Below are 22,346 nucleotides of genomic sequence, written 5' to 3' on the forward strand. Positions count from 1 at the left end.
ACGTTTTTTTTTTTAAACCTGTTATCGCTTTGTCATTATGGGGTATTGTGTGTATATTGATGAGGAAAAACATGAATTGAATCAATTTTAGAATAAGGCTGTAACATAACAAAATGTGGAAAAAATGATGAGGTCTGAATATCTTCCGAATGCACTGTACATTCTTTGGTTGGTGCCTTCATTGATAATGTCCCTGCTTTTAGGGTAAAGTGGGTAACTAGCCCCCCTCAGAACAATGTCCAATGGCTGACACAAAAAAAGCTATGTTTGTTAAAAATGTGGTATGTAGATGATGGTCATACTTAGGCAAACAAACTATGAAAGGAAATATGTACCTACAGTTTACACTTTTTTATTATTTAATGACATTTTGTTTTTGAAAGAACTGAAGTACTGAAGATTAGTGTGTTAAAATCTATGTAATACATTATATTTAGATTTGTTTTCCTATTTAACTCTTAAAAGCTAAAGTCTCGCCTCCCTGCGGACCTGGCATCCTTTCACTCCCTCCGCTCTACATTTTCCTCTTCTGTCTCTGCTGCTAAAGCCACTTTCTACCACTCTAAATTCCAAGCATCTGCCTCTAACCCTAGGAAGCTCTTTGCCACCTTCTCCTCCCTCCTGAATCCTCCCCTCCCCCCCCCCCCCCCTCCCTCTCTGCAGACGACTTCGTCAACCATTTCGAAAAGAAGGTCGACGACATCCGATCCTCGTTTGCTAAGTCAAACGACACCGCTGGTTCTGCTCACACTGCCCTACCCTGTGCTCTGACCTCTTTCTCCCCTCTCTCTCCAGATGAAATCTCGCGTCTTGTGACGGCCGGCCGCCCAACAACCTGCCCGCTTGACCCTATCCCCTCCTCTCTTCTCCAGACCATTTCCGGAGACCTTCTCCCTTACCTCACCTCGCTCATCAACTCATCCTTGACCGCTGGCTACGTCCCTTCCGTCTTCAAGAGAGCGAGAGTTGCACCCCTTCTGAAAAAACCTACACTCGATCCCTCCGATGTCAACAACTACAGACCAGTATCCCTTCTTTCTTTTCTCTCCAAAACTCTTGAACGTGCCGTCCTTGGCCAGCTCTCCTGCTATCTCTCTCAGAATGACCTTCTTGATCCAAATCAGTCAGGTTTCAAGACTAGTCACTCAACTGAAACTGCTCTTCTCTGTATCACGGAGGCGCTCCGCACTGCTAAAGCTAACTCTCTCTCCTCTACTCTCTTCCTTCTAGACCTATCGGCTGCCTTCGATACTGTGAACCATCAGATCCTCCTCTCCACCCTCTCCGAGTTGGGCATCTCCGGCGCGGCCCACGCTTGGACTGCGTCCTACCTGACAGGTCGCTCCTACCAGGTGGCGTGGCGAGAATCTGTCTCCTCACCACGCGCTCTCACCACTGGTGTCCCCCAGGGCTCTGTTCTAGGCCCTCTCCTATTCTCGCTATACACCAAGTTACTTGGCTCTGTCATAACCTCACATGGTCTCTCCTATCATTGCTATGCAGACGACACACAATTAATCTTCTCCTTTCCCCCTTCTGATGACCAGGTGGCGAATCGCATCTCTGCATGTCTGGCAGACATATCAGTGTGGATGACGGATCACCACCTCAAGCTGAACCTCGGCAAGACGGAGCTGCTCTTCCTCCCGGGGAAGGACTGCCCGTTCCATGATCTCGCCATCACGGTTGACAACTCCATTGTGTCCTCCTCCCAGAGCGCTAAGAACCTTGGCGTGATCCTGGACAACACCCTGTCGTTCTCAACTAACATCAAGGCGGTGGCCCGTTCCTGTAGGTTCATGCTCTACAACATCCGCAGAGTACGACCCTGCCTCACACAGGAAGCGGCGCAGGTCCTAATCGAGGCACTTGTCATCTCCCGTCTGGATTACTGCAACTCGCTGTTGGCTGGGCTCCCTGCCTGTGCCATTAAACCCCTACAACTCATCCAGAACGCCGCAGCCCGTCTGGTGTTCAACCTTCCCAAGTTCTCTCACGTCACCCCGCTCCTCCGCTCTCTCCACTGGCTTCCAGTTGAAGCTCGCATCCGCTACAAGACCATGGTGCTTGCCTACGGAGCTGTGAGGGGAACGGCACCTCAGTACCTTCAGGCTCTGATCAGGCCCTACACCCAAACAAGGGCACTGCGTTCATCCACCTCTGGCCTGCTCGCCTCCCTACCACTGAGGAAGTACAGTTCCCGCTCAGCCCAGTCAAAACTGTTCGCTGCTCTGGCACCCCAATGGTGGAACAAACTCCCTCACGACGCCAGGACAGCGGAGTCAATCACCACCTTCCGGAGACACCTGAAACCCCACCTCTTCAAGGAATACCTAGGATAGGATAAAGCAATCCTTCTGACCCCCCCCCCCCCCCCTCCCCTTAAAAGATTTAGATGCACTATTGTAAAGTGGCTGTTCCACTGGATGTCATAAGGTGAATGCACCAATTTGTAAGTCGCTCTGGATAAGAGCGTCTGCTAAATGACTTAAATGTAAATGTAAGTCTAGGTATCTTATTTAAATGAAATAATTCAAATATTGAAACAAAATGGCATTGCCCATCATACTATTAATACCCTCACTATGATGAGGTTTTCATCTGTCCCTCTTTTCATGTTTGCGACAAATCATGTCCGAATCATCCTGAAGTGTAACTCAATGAGAAATTAAGAATTAAAATCAGCTTCTTCGATAGGAACAGGTCCTGTCTTCGTTAAATAGTAGAAAACAAATCATTCAGTCAACATTCATTCCGGTTATTGACTATGGCGATATTGTCTATATGAATGCAGCTGCCACTGTATTGAAGCCACGGGAGATATTGTCAGTACACATTATTGCATTTTGTATCAGATCGTAGGCTGGCCCTCTTTGAAGATCGATGCGTTGCACAGTTTTTTCCTATAAAGTTACCAGACCCGGACTCGGGGATGGCTAACCCTGGAGATGCCTTCAATCTCCACCGAGTTAGGTAAATCAGCTTTTAGATTCTTTTTGCGCCTCTCATGTGGAGTGATCTCCAAAACTCCTTAAAGTTGGTGGAGTTGGTGCCTCTAGGGCAATTCAGGCAGATGTTATAGGGCCTTTTTACTGACGAATGTGTTTGTTTCATTTGATTGTGTTTTCCCTTTTCATATTTTGTGTTTGCTTTTCATGTATTGTGTAATTGATGTTTATATACCTGTAGATAAGATGAGTATAGGTTAATTGTTGATTATTCATGTGTTCATGCAGGGTTCATCTGCAAATTAGACTCTGGTCTCAGCATGACTCCCTGCTTAAATAAAGGTAAATATTAATATTTTTAATACATTGGTAAATACCACCAACGTTGGGTTTTGTGGCATTACACATTTCTGAATCTTGATCTGAAAGCCGGAACGAGAAGTAATACCGTAGCAGCAGAACCACATCAAGCACACAGCTTAAGAAATAAGATCAGGATTCCTCCAAAAGCAAGGAGAAGTTATTAAGACCAAACGCAGTGGTAATGATGTGTTTGGCATGCCGACGTCAGTGGAGGAAAATGAAGGTCTTCGGTTTAAGGTTTTATATACTTTTCCTGCAAGCCACACTAGAGTTAATGAAAGTAAACACACCAATATTAGCGTCTCTCTCGGGAGTCTCCCTAATCAGCATGCCACCACTCGTTGAACATTTTTTAATGAAAATAAATGGTGAGCCAGTGAGATGGACTAATTATGTTGCAAACGGGGGAGCATGCCATTGATATAATGAAGGCCATTTTCAGAGACAGAGTGGTTGAAGAGGTAGTAAAAAAAAGTCTCCCATCTCCTGAAGGTTCGACCTCGGGGCAGGGGTTTCTAGTACCTGGTTGACTGGGAGGGCTATGGCCTGGAAGAGAGGTGCTGGGTTCCCGCTAGGGACATCCTGGACCCAGACATCATTGCTGATTTCCAACGCCGGCAACCCGGTCAACCAGTTATGCGTCCAGGTAGGACGCCAGGTGGTGCCCCTAGAGGGGGGGATACTGTCACACCCTGATCTGTTTCACATGTCTTTGTGCTTGTCTCCACCCTCCTCCAGGTGTCACCCATATTTCCCATTATCCCCAGTGTATTTATACCTGTGTTCTCTGTTTGTCTGTTGCAAGTTCGTTTTATTCGTCAAGTCTACCAGCGTTTTTCCCCTTGCTCCTGTCTTGTCCAAGTTCCTGTTTTCTAGTTTTCCCGGTTTTGACCATTTCTGTCTGCCCTGATCCTGCCTGCCATTCTGTACCTTGTCACACCACCCTGGATTACTGACCACTGCCTGCTCTTGACCTGTAGTTTTGCCAGCCCACTGATCTAGTAATCCACTTTTGTTACTTCGACGCTGTCTGCATCTGGGTCTTCTCCTGAAACATGATAGAAGTGGATCTTTCTTCTGAAAGGGGACTGATGCCTCTCTAACCCAGCTCACCATTCTTCCACCAGAAAGTGAAGTATTAAACATATAGAGTTGCTGCCTGCTGCTGGCCTGGTGAAGTCTGCATGGCTACCAAATGCCAATAATGATAATGATGCCTCAATTACTTCTGAGAATATCCACATCCCCCCCTCTCCTCCCCTCCCATCAGAGCAAATTTGCCAAAAGCCCAATGATCGTCCAGCGTAATTGTCCAGACCAGGGGGCATTATTGTGGCAAATTAAATAACCTGATCTCAGAGAAGAGAGGATAAAAAAAATTGTCTTGGCATGGTTTTGCCCAAGCCCCCGAGATGTCCCGTTTGAATCCACTCCTAATGAGACACTACATGCCCATCTTTGTGATTATGACGTTACAGAGAGAGAGAGGGAGGAAGGCGACAATGAACTTTGAGACGGGTAGGGACAGAGAGGGGGGGGGGTGGTGGAGATATAAACTTACGGCGGAGACCAGAGAGGGAGCCAATACTTTAAAAGCACAGTCCAATGAGATGGGGGCACTTTAAAGTAGCGCCACGTTAAACGGCGGCAGGTAGCCTAGCGTTGGGCCAGTAACCGAAAGGTTGCTAGATTGAGTCCCTGAGCTGACAAGGTAAAAATCTGTCGTTCTGCCCCTGAACAAGGCAGCTAACCCACTGTTCCTAGGCTGTCATTGTAAATAAGAATTGGTTCTTAACTGACTTGTCTAGTAAAATAAAGGTTAAATAAAAAAATGAAAAACACATCTCCAAGACAAAAAAGAGTAAGTCTCTGGGGAGGAGAGTTTTGTCTCCGTAGCTTTGTCTCTACAGGATGAAGGGAGTATAAGGGTCTTGTGCAACATACCATTCTGATAGGGGAAGCACAGTACAGCAGCAAGCCAATAGGGAGTGAATGAGTAAGATGTAAATCAAGTGAGTATTTACTGTATGTGGGCATTTAACTAAGCAAGAAAATGCCTGTGGAATTTGAATTAAGTGTTTAGGACCATAGAACACAGTTAACTTGAAAAGAAAAGTAAACGTGTCATTTACCACTGACTAGACACAATGCAGAGCAATCCCCGGGAATTTATATTTCTCTGAATCATGATTGCAACATAAACATGCAAATTTCCCAGTCAACATCCCATCTGTTTTAAAAAATGATTTTAAAAAGTCAAACAGCGGAGATGTAATCACACCGAGGCATGGTAGGAGAGAAAATTATTATGTTTGCATTCCACTAAAGAAAAGAGAAGGAAGCATGTTTTTTTTACAGACAGGGTCATGTTCATTACTCACCAAATGGAAGAAAACAGAAAAAAACCTGCAAGGGCCTACCTAGATTCCTCCAATAAAAAATAAAATCTTCTGTTGCAAATGCTTTATAACCTATTTCAGTTGTGTGCCATAATGAACAAGACCCAGGCCCTCTCTTAGTCTTTTCGGTTGTCTGGGTGATAAGTTTGACTGACTGTCTGCTAGACATAGCACAGCACCGACTGGAATACGATACACAGAAATGCCTTTAACTGAAGTGGAAAGACTTTTCTTTTGCCCCCTCGCAAACGCATACCACTTCGCAGCATGCCTCCTGTCTATTTATATCACATCTCATCTTCGGCATGCAAGTCAAACTGCCAAAACATTGGGAGATTGCAGCCCTTTACAAATATAGCGAATTAAGTCACATAAATTGGATTGCGAAAGTATTCACCCCCTTGGCATTTTTACTATTTTGTTGCCTTACAACCTGGAATTAAAATAGATTTTTTTGGGGGGGGGGTTGTATCATTTTGGAGATGCAAAGTATTTTGGGGGGTGAAACATACAATAAATAAGACAAAAATAAATAAAACTTGAGCGTGCATAACTATTCACCTCCCCCCCAAAGTCAATACTTTGTAGAGACAACTTTTGCAGCAATTACAGCTGCAAGTCTCTTGGGGCATGTCTCTATAAGCTTGGTACATCTAGCCACTGGGATTTTTGCCCGTTCTTCAAGGCAAAACTGCTCCAGTTCCTTCAAGTTGGATGGGTTCCACTGGGGGTACAGCAATCTTTAAGTTATACCACAGATTCCCAATTGGATTGAGTTCTGGGCTTTGACGAGACCATTCCAAGACATGTAAATGTTTTCACTTAAACCACTCGAGAGTTGTTTTAGCAGTATGCTTAGGGTCATTGTCCTGCTGGAAGATGAACCTCCGTCCCAGTCTCAAATCTCTGGAAGACTGAAACAGGTTTCCCTCAAGAATATCCCTGTATTTAGCGCCATCCATCATTCCTTCAATTCTGACCAGTTTCCCAGTCCCTGCCGATGAAAAACATCCCCAGAGCATGATGCTGCCACCACCATGCTTCACTGTGGGGATGGTGTTCTCGGGGTGATGAGAGGTGTTGGGCTTGCACCAGACATAGCATTTTCCTTGATGGCCAAAAAGCTCAATTTTAGTCTCATCTGACCAGAGTACCTTCTTCCATATATGTGGGGAGTCTCCCATATGCCTTTTGGCTAACACCAAAAGTGTTTGCTTATTTTCTTCTTTAAGCAATGGCTTGTTTTCTGGACACTCTTCTGTAAAGCCCAGCTTTGTGGAGTGTACGGTTTAAAGTGGTCCTATGGACAGATACTCCAATCTCCGCTGTGGAGCTTTTCTGCTCCTCCTTTATATCTTTGGTCTCTTTGTTGCCTCTCTGATTAATGCCCTCCTTGCCTGGTCCCTGAGTTTAGGTGGGCAGCCCTATCTTGGCAGGTTTGTTGTGGTGCCATATTATTTACATTTTTTAATCATGGATTTAATGGTGCTCCGTGGTATATTCAAAGATTCTGATATTTTTTTTATAACCCAACCCTGATCTATACTTCTCGACAACTTTGTGCCAGACCTATTTGGAGAGCTCCTTGGTCTTCATAGTGCCACTTGCTTTGTGGTGCCCCTTGCTTAGTGGTGTTGCGGACTCTGGGGCCTTTCAGAACAGGTGTATATATACTGAGATCATGTGACAGATCATGTAAAACTTAGATTGCACACAGGTGGACTTTATTTAACTAATTATGTGACTTCTGAAGGTAATTGGTTGTGCCAGATCTTATTTTGGGGCTTCATTTTAAAGGGGGTGAATACATATGCATGCACCACTTTTATTTTTTTATGTTTTTATAATGTTTTGAAACAAGTAATTTTTTTTAGTTCACTTCACCAATTTGGACAATTTTTTCATGTCCATTACAAGAAATCCAAATAAAAATCCATTTAAATTACAGGTTGTAATGCAACAAAATAGGGAAAATACCAAGGGAGATGAATACTTTTGCAAGGCACTGTAGTAGTGAGGGGTGGTGGGCGGCGGAGAGATATTTTCCATGTGGATCTGCTGGGGCCTAGTGTGGACGGAGGGGTCTGACTGAGATCTCTGTCACACTGTGGTGATATGCAGGGTCGAGTTCATTATGCCCAAAATGGGATGAAACAAGGAGGGACTACCTGGACTTGTCCAATAAGAAACATTAATTCTCATTTTCCATTATACTAGTCCACGTTGGGTTATGACATTATTTGTGACATTATGAGGCAGACCTGTAGGCAAGGTTAGGGCTTTGAGTACTGACTGAACGGCACTGCTCAAAAACAAGAGCAGGCTTCACAGGCAGCAGGCTGCATGGGGTCGGGTGGGCCTCACACACACACGTACACACACATACACACACCTCCGATAAATATTGGGGCTAACATGGAATGCTTGCCAAAATCCTTTATCCTGGGAAAATGTGTGTGAGAGTGTGTGCAAGAACGAGTGAGTGAGTGGGTGAGTGAGTGAGTGAATGGCTTCCCTACAGTTAATGAGTGAGTGCCGAGCACTATGGTCTCTTGAGTTTACAGAGACTAAGATGCAGCGGCAGCATAGGAGAGGCCCCATGATAAAATCACCGGAAAGCCAAGCCAGGGGAAAAAAGCCATATTACAACGTACAGTATGTCTTGTGCTAATTGGGTTGTTTGCTCTACAACCTGCAAGTTGGTATGCCTTCACACCCTGATATACAGTATCGGCCTATGGCCGAGACAATAACTAGTCACAGTGGCAGAATACAATGAAACGCACCTTGTTTCATCAAAAAAACATAAAGCAACATCTGTCCGTTGAAGTCCACAAAACAGACAGTTACAAGACCTACAGCATGGTCAAGCAAGTTAATGTTTCTGACATTTTCGGACCACTAAACAACTATTGATTTAGAACCATGGAGAGTTACCGCAAGTCGCAAAGAAAACAGGAGCTGCCTCCACTATTCCAGCACCCTTTCAACATCATCTAATCACCTCTGCTTAATCTAATACGGTGACAACTAAGATACCAAAAACTATTTAGTCCAATCAACTAAAGCTAAATATTATGTGGCTGGCTAAAATGCTCGCTAGGCTAACTTCCTTTCATGGGCAACGATGCACCAGGCCAACTAGTTATCGTTGGCCTACTACATCTAGCTACGTCTTGAACTTCCAGTCCAGGGGCACAATGTATGAATTTATGGTTGGATCAGAATCGCAGTTATAATCATTTACCAGCACAGAGAATTGAGTAAAACCACAAGTCGAAATCCCTATCTCCATCCATGACTAATTTAGGAATGGGATGATATTAGCTAGCTTGGTAGCCACATGAGGACAACGACACAACGAGATGCAACAATTCAAGTTTTTTCTCAATGATGTTTGGTTTCTGATGTTATGTGATTGCAACTACATTCTTATCATACTGCAGCCGTGTCAGTTTAGTCTCATACTACTGCTACTACTACTACTACCACTACTACTACTACTACAACAACTACTACTACTACTACTACTACTACCACTACCACTACCACTACCACTACCACTACCACTACTACTACTACTACCACTACTACTATTACTACTACTACTACTACTACTATCTTATCATACTGCAGCTGTGTATGTTTAGTCCACTACTATTACTACTACTACTACTACTACTACTACTACTACTATGGTATCATACTGCAGCTGTATCTGTTTAGTCCAATACTATTACTACTACTACTACTACTACTACTACTACTACTACTACTACTACTACTACTACTACTACTACTACTACTACTACTACTATGGTATCATACTGCAGCTGTATCTGTTTAGTCCAATACTACTACTACTATCACTACTACAATCTTATCATACTGCAGTCGAGTCTGTTTAGTCCAATACTACTACTACTACAACTACCACTACTACTACTACTACTACTACTATCTTATCATACTGCAGCCATGTCTGTTTAGTCTACTACTACTAATATTACTACTACAACCACTACTACTACTACTACTACCACTACTACTACTACTACTATCTTATCATACTGCAGCCGTGTCTGTTTAGTCTACTACTAGTACTATGACTACTACTACTACCACTATTACTACTACTACTACTATCTTATCATTCTGCAGCCATGTCTGTTTAGTCCACAACTACTACAACCACTACTACTACTACTACTACTATTATTACTACTACCACTACTACTACTACTACTACTACTATCTTATCATACTGCAGCCGTGTCTGTTTAATCCAATACTACTACTACTACAACTACTGCTGCTACTTCCTCTGTCCATTAAAAAACCTTGTGGAATTATTTTGTATTAGCACCTAATCTTTCTTGCAGACTACCTGGGCTAAATCTTATGCCAGCAATTTTAGATGTGTAAGCCCAGGGGTCTTGAGGCCTAAGAGTTGTACTTGCCGTGTTTTTTAATGGGCTTAATAGTAAAGACATGTATTTTAACGGAAGCATGTATTACCTTTTAATGTTTTCTTCTGATAGTCAAACAAATCACTTCAAAAATAGGCTCCCTGCGCACATTCATCCACTCCAAACGGAAAGAGACATCTGATACAAAACATTCCTCTTGTCGCCTGAATTAATTGATGCGTCCTGCTGACAAATGTACCTTGTTTCATAAAAAGAAAAGTTGGGACCCAAGAAAAGTGGCTAAAATACGGGACGCAAATACAACTGTGTCTGTCCGGTTACCCAAGCTTATCCGTGCGGGAAACTGTGAGGGCCGAGTTGATAATGTCGCAAGTTTGCTACTGGGCACAGAGAAATAAAAATGGTATCCAGCATTTCATCTGACTCTTGGGAAATAGACACAGGGCCTCATCGCCAAAATCCAAAAGTATCCCTTAAAAATCCTACAGCAGGACTATTCAATTCCGGTCGTGGAAACATTTCTGGTTTGGGATTTTTATATGGTTCTTGAAAGAACCATCCCGTTGATGGTTCTTCAGAGACCCTAAAATGGTTCCCCTATGGCAGTGTTTCCCATCGCTCTTAATAACCTTATTTGGTTCCACCTTTCACCTTAATTTTTCAGAGTGTAGCTAACCAATACATTGTAAGTCTACATTCCAAAAGTTTATTTTTCAAATATAAGCGATTTAATAGACTTAATACGTAGACCTAATCGATTACAATTTCGTGTGCATGAGCATGTTCGTCTGTCTGTTTGTCTGTATGTGTGTGTGTGTGTGTGTGTGTGTGTGTGTGTGTGTGTGTGTGTGCGCGTGTCCCTTCAAAGCATGGTCTTCACCCTGTGAAACCTCAAATGTTGACATACATTAAACGAAATGAAAATGGCTTAAACTTCACATCAGTGGATACATGATACATGTACTTTTAGCATGAGCGAATATGCGGCCCAATTAACACAACACAACACGCAGACTGTATTTACACAGAACATATAGCCGTGTCAAACCATTATATGATGTTTCAATGTGACTCCTATAGAAATCAATCAAGACCCAATTGTGAGGCGTCTACATAGGTAGCCTATCTACTGGCCAGATTGCAGAAAACACCGATACTCCATTTTTGATTTTTAGCACACATCTGTTGTTTCAGACCGAATTGCAAACATTTGAACCATACGATAGGCCTATAAATTTTATTTATTTATTTATTTTTTATTTAACCTTTATTTAACCAGGTAGGCAAATTGAGAACACGTTCTCATTTACAATTGCGACCTGGCCAAGATAAGATAAAGACACAAATATAATAAGTATTGTCTAATACTTATGTCAGGGGAGGTCAACAGAGGGGATGCCTGCGCAATTCTACATAAAATGTAATTAACTGAACCGAGAAACAGCTAACCAACCCTTTATCCTGCCTCAAATGACAAGAGCGAACAAAAGACCATTTCAAATACTGCCACTAAAACATGACCTAGATTGCATTGTAATACTGTAGGCTATAGCATATGACTCAAATGAGTTTATAAAAGGGTAATAACAATAACAATCATATTCATAATTATAAAAATTGTTATAATAAACAACAGGCCTAATAATAATAAATTGTGACATTTCGAAAGAGATATAGGCCTACCTTTTTAGGTCAAATAAGATAAACAAACTAAAAAAAACGATCATCTAAATTACAAGCCACCTGGCTATGATACCATGTAACATATTCATGTAAACATGTAAAAGTGTGTTCAATTATCACTACATTTCCAAATAGGCCTATGCTGTACATGTGGGTAAATACGGGGCCGTCACAGCATTTATTGATCAATGCGAGTTTACTCATTTCGACACCGCTCAGTGAGGCGATTCTGAGAGCCAAATCCCTGTGGATTTGAGGATTCTGGACCGGGCAAGTCTGTATAAATCTCCTTAAATCAGGCCCTTTTCGATTTAATCAGGACTATGACAACTCTGTCGGGGAAAAAAAGGTGCCACCGCTACTTAAATGATGCCAGTTTGGGGGGAAATGTAATATGTGCAGCCTGCTATAGGACTTTTCTACAGGGTAGAGTATGACAATTATCCCACGGTGTGTATAGCCTCTGTAACTGCACAAGTATCCTGTAGGCGTCAGGCCTAAGTGTTGTCAACAACTCGGACCCAGCTTTAACTATCACAAGGCCATATTCATGTGATCTTCTTTTTGCTTATAACTTCTCAGTTCCAACTTCTTACAACACAAGGCGAGACAAATTGGGGTCCCTAAGGTCTGAAAGCTTAGCAAGGAGTGAATAATTCTCGCCAAGTGAGAGGTCTCCTCGAAGTCACGCAGGCATCTCTTTTAAATAGCGCTCGGATCAAAAGGTAATAAGATCAAGGTCTATTTTATTTACTGTGAAAAAAATACCTTCCTGAATTGATAACGATTCTCCCTGAGTGCTGGGCCTGCTTTCTCTTCGCAAAGACTTGACAAATGTCCGCGCGTGATACCGACATTTAAAAAAAACTTGAACCAAACATACACAAGCACAATTACAAGAAATGCTGCTTACAATGTAATCGTTTATTTCTGGTTCCAAACACAATAAGTTACTGTTGAAATGTTTACTTGTCTTGTCTTCATTGACACAAATGATTGATCATAATGCGTAGAAAATTGAGGAGGTATACAACCAACGTATTAGGCTACTCGTTTACAGCACGGTCATTTCACCATGCTTGTTAACATAGCGGTTAAATATAAACAACCAATATGCCTTCATTACAAATGTAACATGCCTTAAATCTGAAAATGTTGATTTTGGATTAACAAAGGCCATATACAATGTTTTTTCAGGGGCCTATGGTGAAATTAAAATAAACGACTTCTTAAATAATTGTAAATATCTTATGCGTTCAGATTCGTTAATAGGCTGCTTATGGATTAAATGCATTAGGCTATACATTTTAGTGAGCCCTCACTGTTTTAAGCATTCATCTGCTCGAAGTTCTGCATTTCCACTGCTACATGTCCATAATCGAAACTCAACTTGAAATAATTGATAACACCCAAAACAAAAAAATGAATCCTCGTTCGAGTCTGAAAATATGTGTAACACACACTATTGCTTTAGCTTTCATGCAGAAAACAAATAACACGTAAATTGATTATATACATTTACAGAAAAAGCCAACTGTATTCGTGCATGCGCAATAAGCAAAGCAATCGGAAAGATATCAGAATCCAAACTGAGAAACATCCTTCTTTATACACAAACATCTACACGATGTTCACAAAAATTGTAATTACTTTTTTCCGTATATGAGGACAGCACCAGTCCGTAAAGTACCTTCTTGCACAAGAAGCATTATTGATTGTCATTCCCCGAAAGAGGAACAAAACACCATAGTCGTTTAGCGGTCAGAGGGGAAAAAACAAGCATTTTCTTCTAAGGTAAAACCGACGGATAAAATGCTTCATGAAAATAGCAATTTCTTTCCAATTTCACATTTGAACGTCTCCCACTTGTCGACAATGAAGCTTGTGCGGAATGTGCGCACAACTCGGTCTCTATTCTGTGCTCCTTCTTTCGCCATGAGCAGTGCTAGAGCGCCCACTATTTCAAAATACAGGAATATTATTTCACAAGACTTGGAAAAACTCAATAAAAAAGTTACTATCCCGTTCGAAAACTTTTAGCTAACTTTCGGGTAACGATTCTTCGCCGTTTCTAACCTCCGAGAACATAAATCAAAACTACTCCACTGCGCAGTTTGTATGGAAATGTTTTTCTCTCATATATTTTATACAAATCCACCAGCAGTGTTTCTCAGCATATATGAAAGTTCTGAAGTTGGGAACAAGCGAACCCGAGGCTGCAACAGCGAGAAGGCTGGAGACACGAATTAGGATGTTTTACGGTTAGTATTCACATGAAGAGCGAAATTATATCTAGGAGGACAAAGACCCGTCCCCCAAAGGAACTGATAAATGACAATGACACATTGGTGACGAGAGTTCGAGCCGCCGACCGAAAGCGTAAGAAGGGAAAAATACCTACTTTTGGCCAGTTTTCTTGCCCTAGCCTTGGATCTCATCTTGTCGGCTTGTAGATTCCTCTCGTCCTCCGTGAGCCCAGAAGCAGCAACAACACTATCTTCATCTCACAAGCATTGTCAGTTTGTTGGACACCTTCGCACATGCGCACAGGCCATTCAATCTGCCACCCTCGTCAGGGACAAAAAACTTTGCAATGTATTCATCATTATCACTTTTTGTCCTATCCTCTCCCCTTTAGATCACTTATCTCTTTCCTCCTCCTCCCTCTGAGCACCATCCCGGCCCCCCCCCCCCCCCCCCCCTTCTCTCTCCGGTACTACCGCTATTGCCACCACCAGCACCTTCTTGACCACCCCTTTAAGAGCAATAACTTATTTTTCGCAAACCCGTGGTATCCGGACTAGAAATGGACACAGCATGATAGCCTATGTGATGGGGTCAAGGTCGCATCCCTCAACTGCAATGTGATTGTTATCAAATATCCGTACTGATCATTCAAAATTATCACATCAAAAATCTAATTGAAGGTAAAGTAAAAACAATAAGGGGGAAAAAAATAGCTTACTATTGTTATTACTGGCTATTATTATCAGCCTGTTTATTATTAGGCTATGATAATGAATATGATGGCTTTAATGTTACCGTTGTTCCTCTCATTATTAGTATTGCTATAATAATGAATTACGAGAAAGATAGGTCCTATTCTATTACAGATAGGCTATCTCAAATATATGTTTAGACTATATTTACAAATAACGCCATTGACGTGTCATCTGTCATTGTGTTCAATGTAGGCTACTCAAATGTCACGTTCTGCAAGAGGTTATTTTTGCCTCCACTAATTTAAATGCATACGTTGGAGTCCACGCATCTTAAACAACAGGTGTAGATTAGCAGGGAATTTATGATATAGCTCTCCGTAATGAAAATGTTGCATGCTTTGCCCCCCGAGCAAACCACACGAAACATGCAGCCGCCGAATTTCAATAGACGAGACGAGGGACTTGAGCGGACTGGTTTCAATGAATTGTACTTCTAAAGGAAACATATTAAGTCAATGTATTTTTAATTTAAACGATTCTTTATTTCTGTACACCTATCCTCTCCGTGCACTATGGAGCAGATGTCGTACTTAGCTACTAAAAAGTAATGAATATAAACATGTAGCGCCGTTGTGTCACAAGGACTCCAGGTAAACCCAGCGAGGAGTTTCAACGTTAAGTATGATTTTGCCTTCCACTTGTTTTAAGTTGCATTGTATGACATTCAGACATGCCGTGTGTATGACAGCAGGCGTCTGTTGCTCGTCGCATGCATATCAACAGGCAATGTTAGGTGTGCGGTCGATTTTAGTTGGAGGTTTGGTTATATGCTCTATAGCCTATTCTGCAGCCCATAACGCAGCTAAGCAATTGAAATATGTAAGTCTGTTGTCTACCGTGTGTATGAATTAATACAATATTTACAGTGAACTATATGGATGTTGAACGAAAGAAAAGCGAATATTGCTATAGTCCTGTACTAATCCACATGTAGGCTAGGTATGATTACTGTTCAGTTGAAGCAGTGAAGAAGACAACCTGTGTAGTCAAGCAAATATCCGAAAAGTATCGGCCCTCTCTGACAACAAAAAGCATCGTTATTCGGCATAATCAATTATTCGCATTTGAACTTAATTTCATTATTGGTCCTATTGCATGCAGTTCATTGGCAATTATTATAAACCACATTGTTGTATGTTATTATAATAATTATGATTATTATATTGTAAGGATGAATGTTATTATTATTACTTGCAACTACTTCGACGCAACATGTAGATAGATTTTAATTCACAGGCCCACACGTAAAACCAAATCAGGAATGCTATGTTAATTTTAAAAAACGACGTAAAAATGGATGTATTGCATACTATTTGAAAACGTAGTCCTAGAAAAGAAACGAGTTGCATGATTAATTGCATGACCAGGAGATTGATCTCGGAGGGAATGAACGAAATGTTGTGATCTGTAAACGGGAAAGGGGGTACATCTACAGAAGATTTAGACCAATTAAGACCGTTAACCAAACAACGGGTGGGATCAAAGCCTTGATTGAACACCAATACGAAATTATTATAAATACTAATTAAATAATACATGATAATAAAAATACTTTTGTCTTAGTATTCATTCATGACTTGTTATTATTAGTAGTAGTAATTCCTATTTGTTTTTATTATTGGGCTATTATGGTAGTATTGGGGATAAGATGGAATAGGCCTAAGTAACATGGGGACCGGAATATTCACCAAATATTGCAATTGCATATTACATCCAATGCATGATACTATATTTAGAAACGTATGGGAAAAACATCAGCACAGGACTACAATCACCAGCCATAATTGATCATTTCAATTTAAACAGTACAAGTCAACCACGCATTCAACATGTCATGTGGATGACAAGGCGTCCACATTTCCTCTAAAATAGCAATTGTGACAATTTGAGTCATTTCAACTATTGATCTGACAACGAGAAAAGATTATTTGTGGAATCTTATGTTGCCAAACAGAGAGTTATCACGCAGGTGTTACAACAAATCTCACTGTAACCGGGTGACATTGAGCCAACAATCGGCAGGTTAGTATTCATTTCATGTATCAGTGCTACTTTGTTTAGCCTACTCCTGGGTGTCTAAAAGAGCGGTAGACTGACGACTGGGAATATCTATAGTCGTGTCTCAATCGACGGATTGCATCGATAGCATTTCCTGTTTAAGTGAAGTAAAAATTAAAAGGGCCATTCAACAGCAGTTTGGTCGAACTTTTTTTTCTCCAAAATGTTTACACCAGCTCTCCAGAACAATTTCAACGTGCGCCAAATGTCTCTCTCACATTGGGCTGGACACATCATTTCATATGGTGGGTACAACGCCTTTTTTAAGAGCAATTAATCCTTTTAAAGAAGAGTGTTGCTCTTCGGCACCCGTTCATTGTGGAGTACATTTTGTGCGTCATTTAAACGTCCGCCTTTTACGAGCTCAACGTGATGGCTGTGTAACCCCGCATTTGGTTGTATTTTCTTCACGTGTTCCTGCAGTTTTAACACGGTAGGTACAGCGGCAGGACTAGACCCCGGAAGATCTACAGGTCGTCAATCCAATATGCTAATCTATCATCAACAAAAAAATTCCATGGCTATGCAGAGCCGCTAACATCAATCTTCGAATTGATTGATTTAAAATGAAATGTAAAACAATGCTTTCAAGCACTGCATTATCTTGTACACTTGTTATTTATCTATGACCTATTCCATTTAGGCCTATAAATTGGCATATACACATAGGCTACATACACTACATGACCAAAAGTATGTGGACACCTGCTCGTCGAACGTCTCATTCCAAAACCATGGGCATTAATATGGAGTTGATCCCCCTTTGCTGCTATAACAGCCTCCACTCTTCTGGGAAGGCTTTCCACTAGATGTTGGAACATTGCTTCAGGGACTTGCTTCCATTCAGTCACAAGAGCATTGCTGATGTTGGGCGATTAGGCCTCTCGGCGTTCCAATTCATCCCAAAGGTGTTTAATGGGGTTGAGGTCAGGGCTCTGTGCAGGCCAGTCAAGTTCTTCCACACCGATCTTGACAAACCATTTCTGTATGGACCTTGCTTTGTGCATGGGGGCATTGTCATGCTGAAACATGAAAGGGACTTCCCCAAACTGTTGCCACAAAGCTGGAAGCACCGAATCGTCTAGACGAGTGTCATTGTATGCTGTAGAGTTAAGATTTCCCTTCACTGGAACTAAGGGGCCCGAACCATGAAAAATAGCCCCAGACCATTATTCCTCCTCCATCAAACTTTACAGTTGGCACTATGCAATGGGGCAGGTAGCGTTCTCCTGGCTTCCGCCAAACCCAGTCCGTCGGACTGCCAAATGGTGAAGCATGACATTAATTTCCAATGAAACGTTGCGTTTGCCTTGTAACGTTTTGTTGCAGAGGCAGTTGCAGTGCGTTCGGTGTGGGGCATTTGTTGGATCTATCGAAAGTATGCATCTAACTGTATGCGTAGACGGCTTGACAGAAATGGTAGCAGAAGGTGAATGTTGAACTTCTGCTGCATACACACCTACAGCGTCACTGCGCAAAATGGCACGCAGTATCATCTGTGGTACGCAGCATAATCTGGATACGTGTGCAACAAAAGTTCAAAAATCACCTTCTGCTACCATTTCTGTCAAACCGTCTACGCATACAGCTAGACGCATGCGCCACTGCAAGGCGAACGCAGCGTTCTAATGGAAATCATCGAGGACTCCTTTTCGATCATTGTGCCGCATGCATATTGTAGTCTACCTAGGCCTGCATTGATGGGGGCATTTATCATTATGTCAAGTGTATTGATCAGTGACATATGAAATACACTGGCTGTGGAGTGGATAGAAATATTCAGACATCCACAGTTCTGAAGGCACTACTTCTTATCACAACCTTCCTCTTTATCAAAGAGTCAAATAGTAGCGTGTCATTTTAGTAGCGGTAGGCTATAGGCTGTCCGCCCATGTTAGTATTACAACGCCAATTCTTAAAACAACAAACGTTGCTTTAGAATGAATAATTACTGACGATGTAGGCTATTATAAGGCTTATAATAGTATTATATATTTAGTTATTCATGATTTTAGGCATGTAGGATGTAATGATGATGGTGGAGGTGATAACCATGATTGCAATCTTCATAGTCACCCACCACCACCGTCATCCTCATCATTAAGGCTTTTCTCATACAGTTTCAACACATCATTGGTTAGTTGAAAGCTCTGAAGAAATTAGAGCTAGAATGGGGATCAGGTGTGGGGATCAGGTGTGACCCGGCGGGCCCAGTTCAAACAATATGGGATTGGTGTGGTTTGTGTTCCGCGACTCCCGGTGCAGTTTTCCCCCGACACAGGCTGAAACACAAGCTGTATCCAAGGTGGAAAAGGCACCGGGGATTATGCGTAACGCAGAGATAACGGAGCTGTGCATTATATGTGAAATTAAACACCCCGTCGTCAGGATTTGGGACAGAGCAGTCAAGCAAAATAAAAAAGTAGGTCTGCGGGCTTTGTGAATTATGGAAGTATTGTACATATGTGAACAGTAATTCTGCCACAGCCAATGAAATGGGAGAGTAAACATGGTAACTGGAGGGTGGTGGAAATTCCAGGTTGTAGGCTACCCCCCACCACCACACACAGAGAACTGCCTACTCCCCGCTCCCCTTTCGGCATCGTGTGTGTTCCTCTCGCGCTCTGGCTCCGCGCTATTGTGACTGCGCATTAAATAACTACCAGCCGGCCGAGTGTCGACACTGGGGATACAGTAAGCATATATAAAGGGACAGACTTTAGAGAAAAACACGTTGTTTTAAACGGCAAAATGTGGGGATCTATTCGTCCATCACTCACCAACATTTAGCCTACAATGTCAAGATTTACCAATGCCCTGTTCTGCACAGCCGCTAAATGAATCTGTAATTAGAATATTTCCCTTTCAATTGGTTTAAGTGGGGAGCACAAACAGACCACCCCGAGTCAAGGTTTTTTTGGCTGATGCACTGGAGTGGGCCTACCCGTAGCGCTGCACTGACTGGTCCCTCTTTTGTACTCGGGCTAATGAAGTCCCAAAAGCGGTCCGTGAAGTTGCCTTGGTAATCATTAGCCATTGATTGGATTGAAGACCTTGAGCGTCTAGGGGAAATGGGAAATCTGACCGCTAATCCTAGACACAGTCTTTTTCCTGTGTTAAGGCGCAGTCAGAGACAGTTAGTCCATATAGCCTAAAATGTAGAAATATATGTCAGATTAAAAAAAGATTGAGGGGCAGGCAGCCGCTGTCTGGGTATATCACAATGTGGTTTATAAAATGCGATAGGATTAGATTACACATTTATTGACATTTCTTATTTAGCATATAAAAACGAAAATTAGCATTTAATATATGGCTTTGAACTACACCATGTCCATAAGTAGACTATAGGCCTAACCCTACTCAGCGAAACCTATTCAAATATTCAGCAATGATCTTATCCAAAGGGAAATATACATTCCCTTTGGTTAAGATCATCGCGTAACCTACCTATTTTTATACCAACTACATGGATGGTTCAAGACTTGCTAAAGCCAACCTCTTCATGATAAATTGCATTTACAACCATCATTGCCGTTTGGCATGGGCCTCGTTTCCCAGTTGCGATGTAACTTAAGCATTACGATGATCGTATCAGACGCATCGTTATTTACGTGGCAACTTTTTAACCTCTACGGGATCGTGTCCCTGTACCAGGACGGTTTAGCTAACGTGTGCTAATGTGATTAAGTAACAAGAACATTTCCCAGGACATAGTAGACATGTCTTATATGGCCTGAAAGCTTAAATTCTTGTTAATCTAAATGCACTGTCCAATTTACAGTAGCTATTACAGTGTAAAAATACCATGCTATTGTTTGAGGAGAGTGCTCAACAAAAACTTCTATCAGGCAACTGGTTTGATACATCTCTGAAGGTGAATAATGTACTTACATTCAGTAATCTTGCTCTGATTTGTCATCCTGAGGGTCCCAGAGATAAAATGTAGCACAGTTTTGTTTGATAAAATCTATTTTTATATTCAAATGCAGGAGCTGTGTCTCTGGCTCCACACCCACATCGCCAAGCCTCCCGGATGAGTGAAAGTTAGTGTATAAGCTAATGATACATCATGTATGACATTCCTGGGAGTGTGTAAACTTAAATGTTGTATTACCATATAATTTTTGTATGTTCTCTATAGTTATGTACTTGAAAATGTATCAATTTACCAATTTGGCACATTTGGGCAGACTTGATACAACATATTGCCCGGTATTGCAATGCTTCACTGGATCAATCTGAAACTTTGCACACACACTGCTACCATCTGAGTTTTTTTTTTTTTTTACAGGGACAGTGCACATTAATCAACGTTTCAGTAAAAGTGCCGGTTTTAGCCAGCCGGCTAATTTTCAACCGCAGTCCCTGGGCAGGTTATTAAAAACAATTACAACATAGACAATCATTGAGCAGTGAGCACACGCAGAGCAACATAGGACAAGCAAGACGTAGCATGCAGACAGAGCAACATAGAACAAAAAGCAGCAAGACAAAATTCATAAAAGCAACAAAGTGTTTCCACACCTCACAAGCTACAGACAACAGACAACATGGAACACGGCAATACACAGCTAGGGATTATGTTCACAAATCTGATTGACCTTTAGCCATGTCTTCATGCCTTTTGTGAAAGTGTGATATGTGGTGCAGTTATGTGTGTCTGATGGCAGTGTATTCCAGACATGGGAAGCTCTCACAGAGAAAGCGGATTTACTAAAGGTGCTTTTCCTTAAGGGAACAATACAGTCACCTCTCATGGCAGACCTTGTGGATCTGCTGCCATATGTTTGGGTTTTCTGTTTAACAAAAATACTGAGTGGAGGGGGAGCCAGGCCATTTAGGATCTTGAATACAAGACATGCGTCGGTGTATTGCACAAGATTTTCCCAACTCAGGAGCTCATGCTTTCTGAGGATGTAACAGTGATGATGGCTATTGGGCTTCCTATCAAGCACTTTGAGAGCCTGTTTGTAGACAGACTGAATAGGTTTTAATGTTGTACAGCAAGCTTGGGCCCAACTAGTCAAGCAGTATGTTAAGTGGGGGAGTATCATAGATTTGAAGTACAGTTTTGCTACCTCTGTAGTCAAACAATTTCGTATAAATCGGAAATTAGCTAGGTTGAATTTGGTTATTTGAATTACCTTATTCACATGCTTTTTAAAAGAGAGGTTGGAATCAAGTATGATGCCAAGGTACTTAAAATCATATACCACCTGGAGCTTCTCCCCTGACACATAGACATCTGGCTCAGTAGCATCTGTTGCCCTCTTTGTGAAGAACATGCAAACAGTTTTTTTTCACATTGAGATGCAAACACGAGTCACTGAGCCACTTTGTAACCTGGACCATTACAGTAGTGAGTTTGTGAGCAGCTTGTTGTTTGCTCTTGTTGTTTGATCTTGTGGACAAAATCTAAATTGTGCCTAAACTGCAATATTATATTATGGCCTTTCTCTT

General features: G+C 41.9%; 1 protein-coding gene across 3 annotated transcripts in view; it reads right to left on the reverse strand.

The window, feature by feature from the left end:
- Nucleotides 1–14,499, reverse strand: part of LOC129860444 (histone-lysine N-methyltransferase PRDM16-like) — a 366,029-nt gene extending 351,530 nt beyond the window's left edge. For all 3 annotated transcript variants that reach the window (XM_055930830.1, XM_055930829.1, XM_055930831.1), the window contains exon 1: nt 14,225–14,499. In XM_055930830.1, the coding sequence (XP_055786805.1) occupies nt 14,225–14,261 (37 nt within the window). In that variant the 5' untranslated portion in view covers nt 14,262–14,499. The remainder of the gene's footprint in view (nt 1–14,224) is intronic.
- Between the last annotated feature and the right edge of the window lie 7,847 nt (nt 14,500–22,346).

The sequence above is a fragment of the Salvelinus fontinalis genome, chromosome 8 (assembly GCF_029448725.1).
Source record: "Salvelinus fontinalis isolate EN_2023a chromosome 8, ASM2944872v1, whole genome shotgun sequence".
In the NCBI taxonomy this organism is placed as follows: domain Eukaryota; kingdom Metazoa; phylum Chordata; class Actinopteri; order Salmoniformes; family Salmonidae; genus Salvelinus; species Salvelinus fontinalis.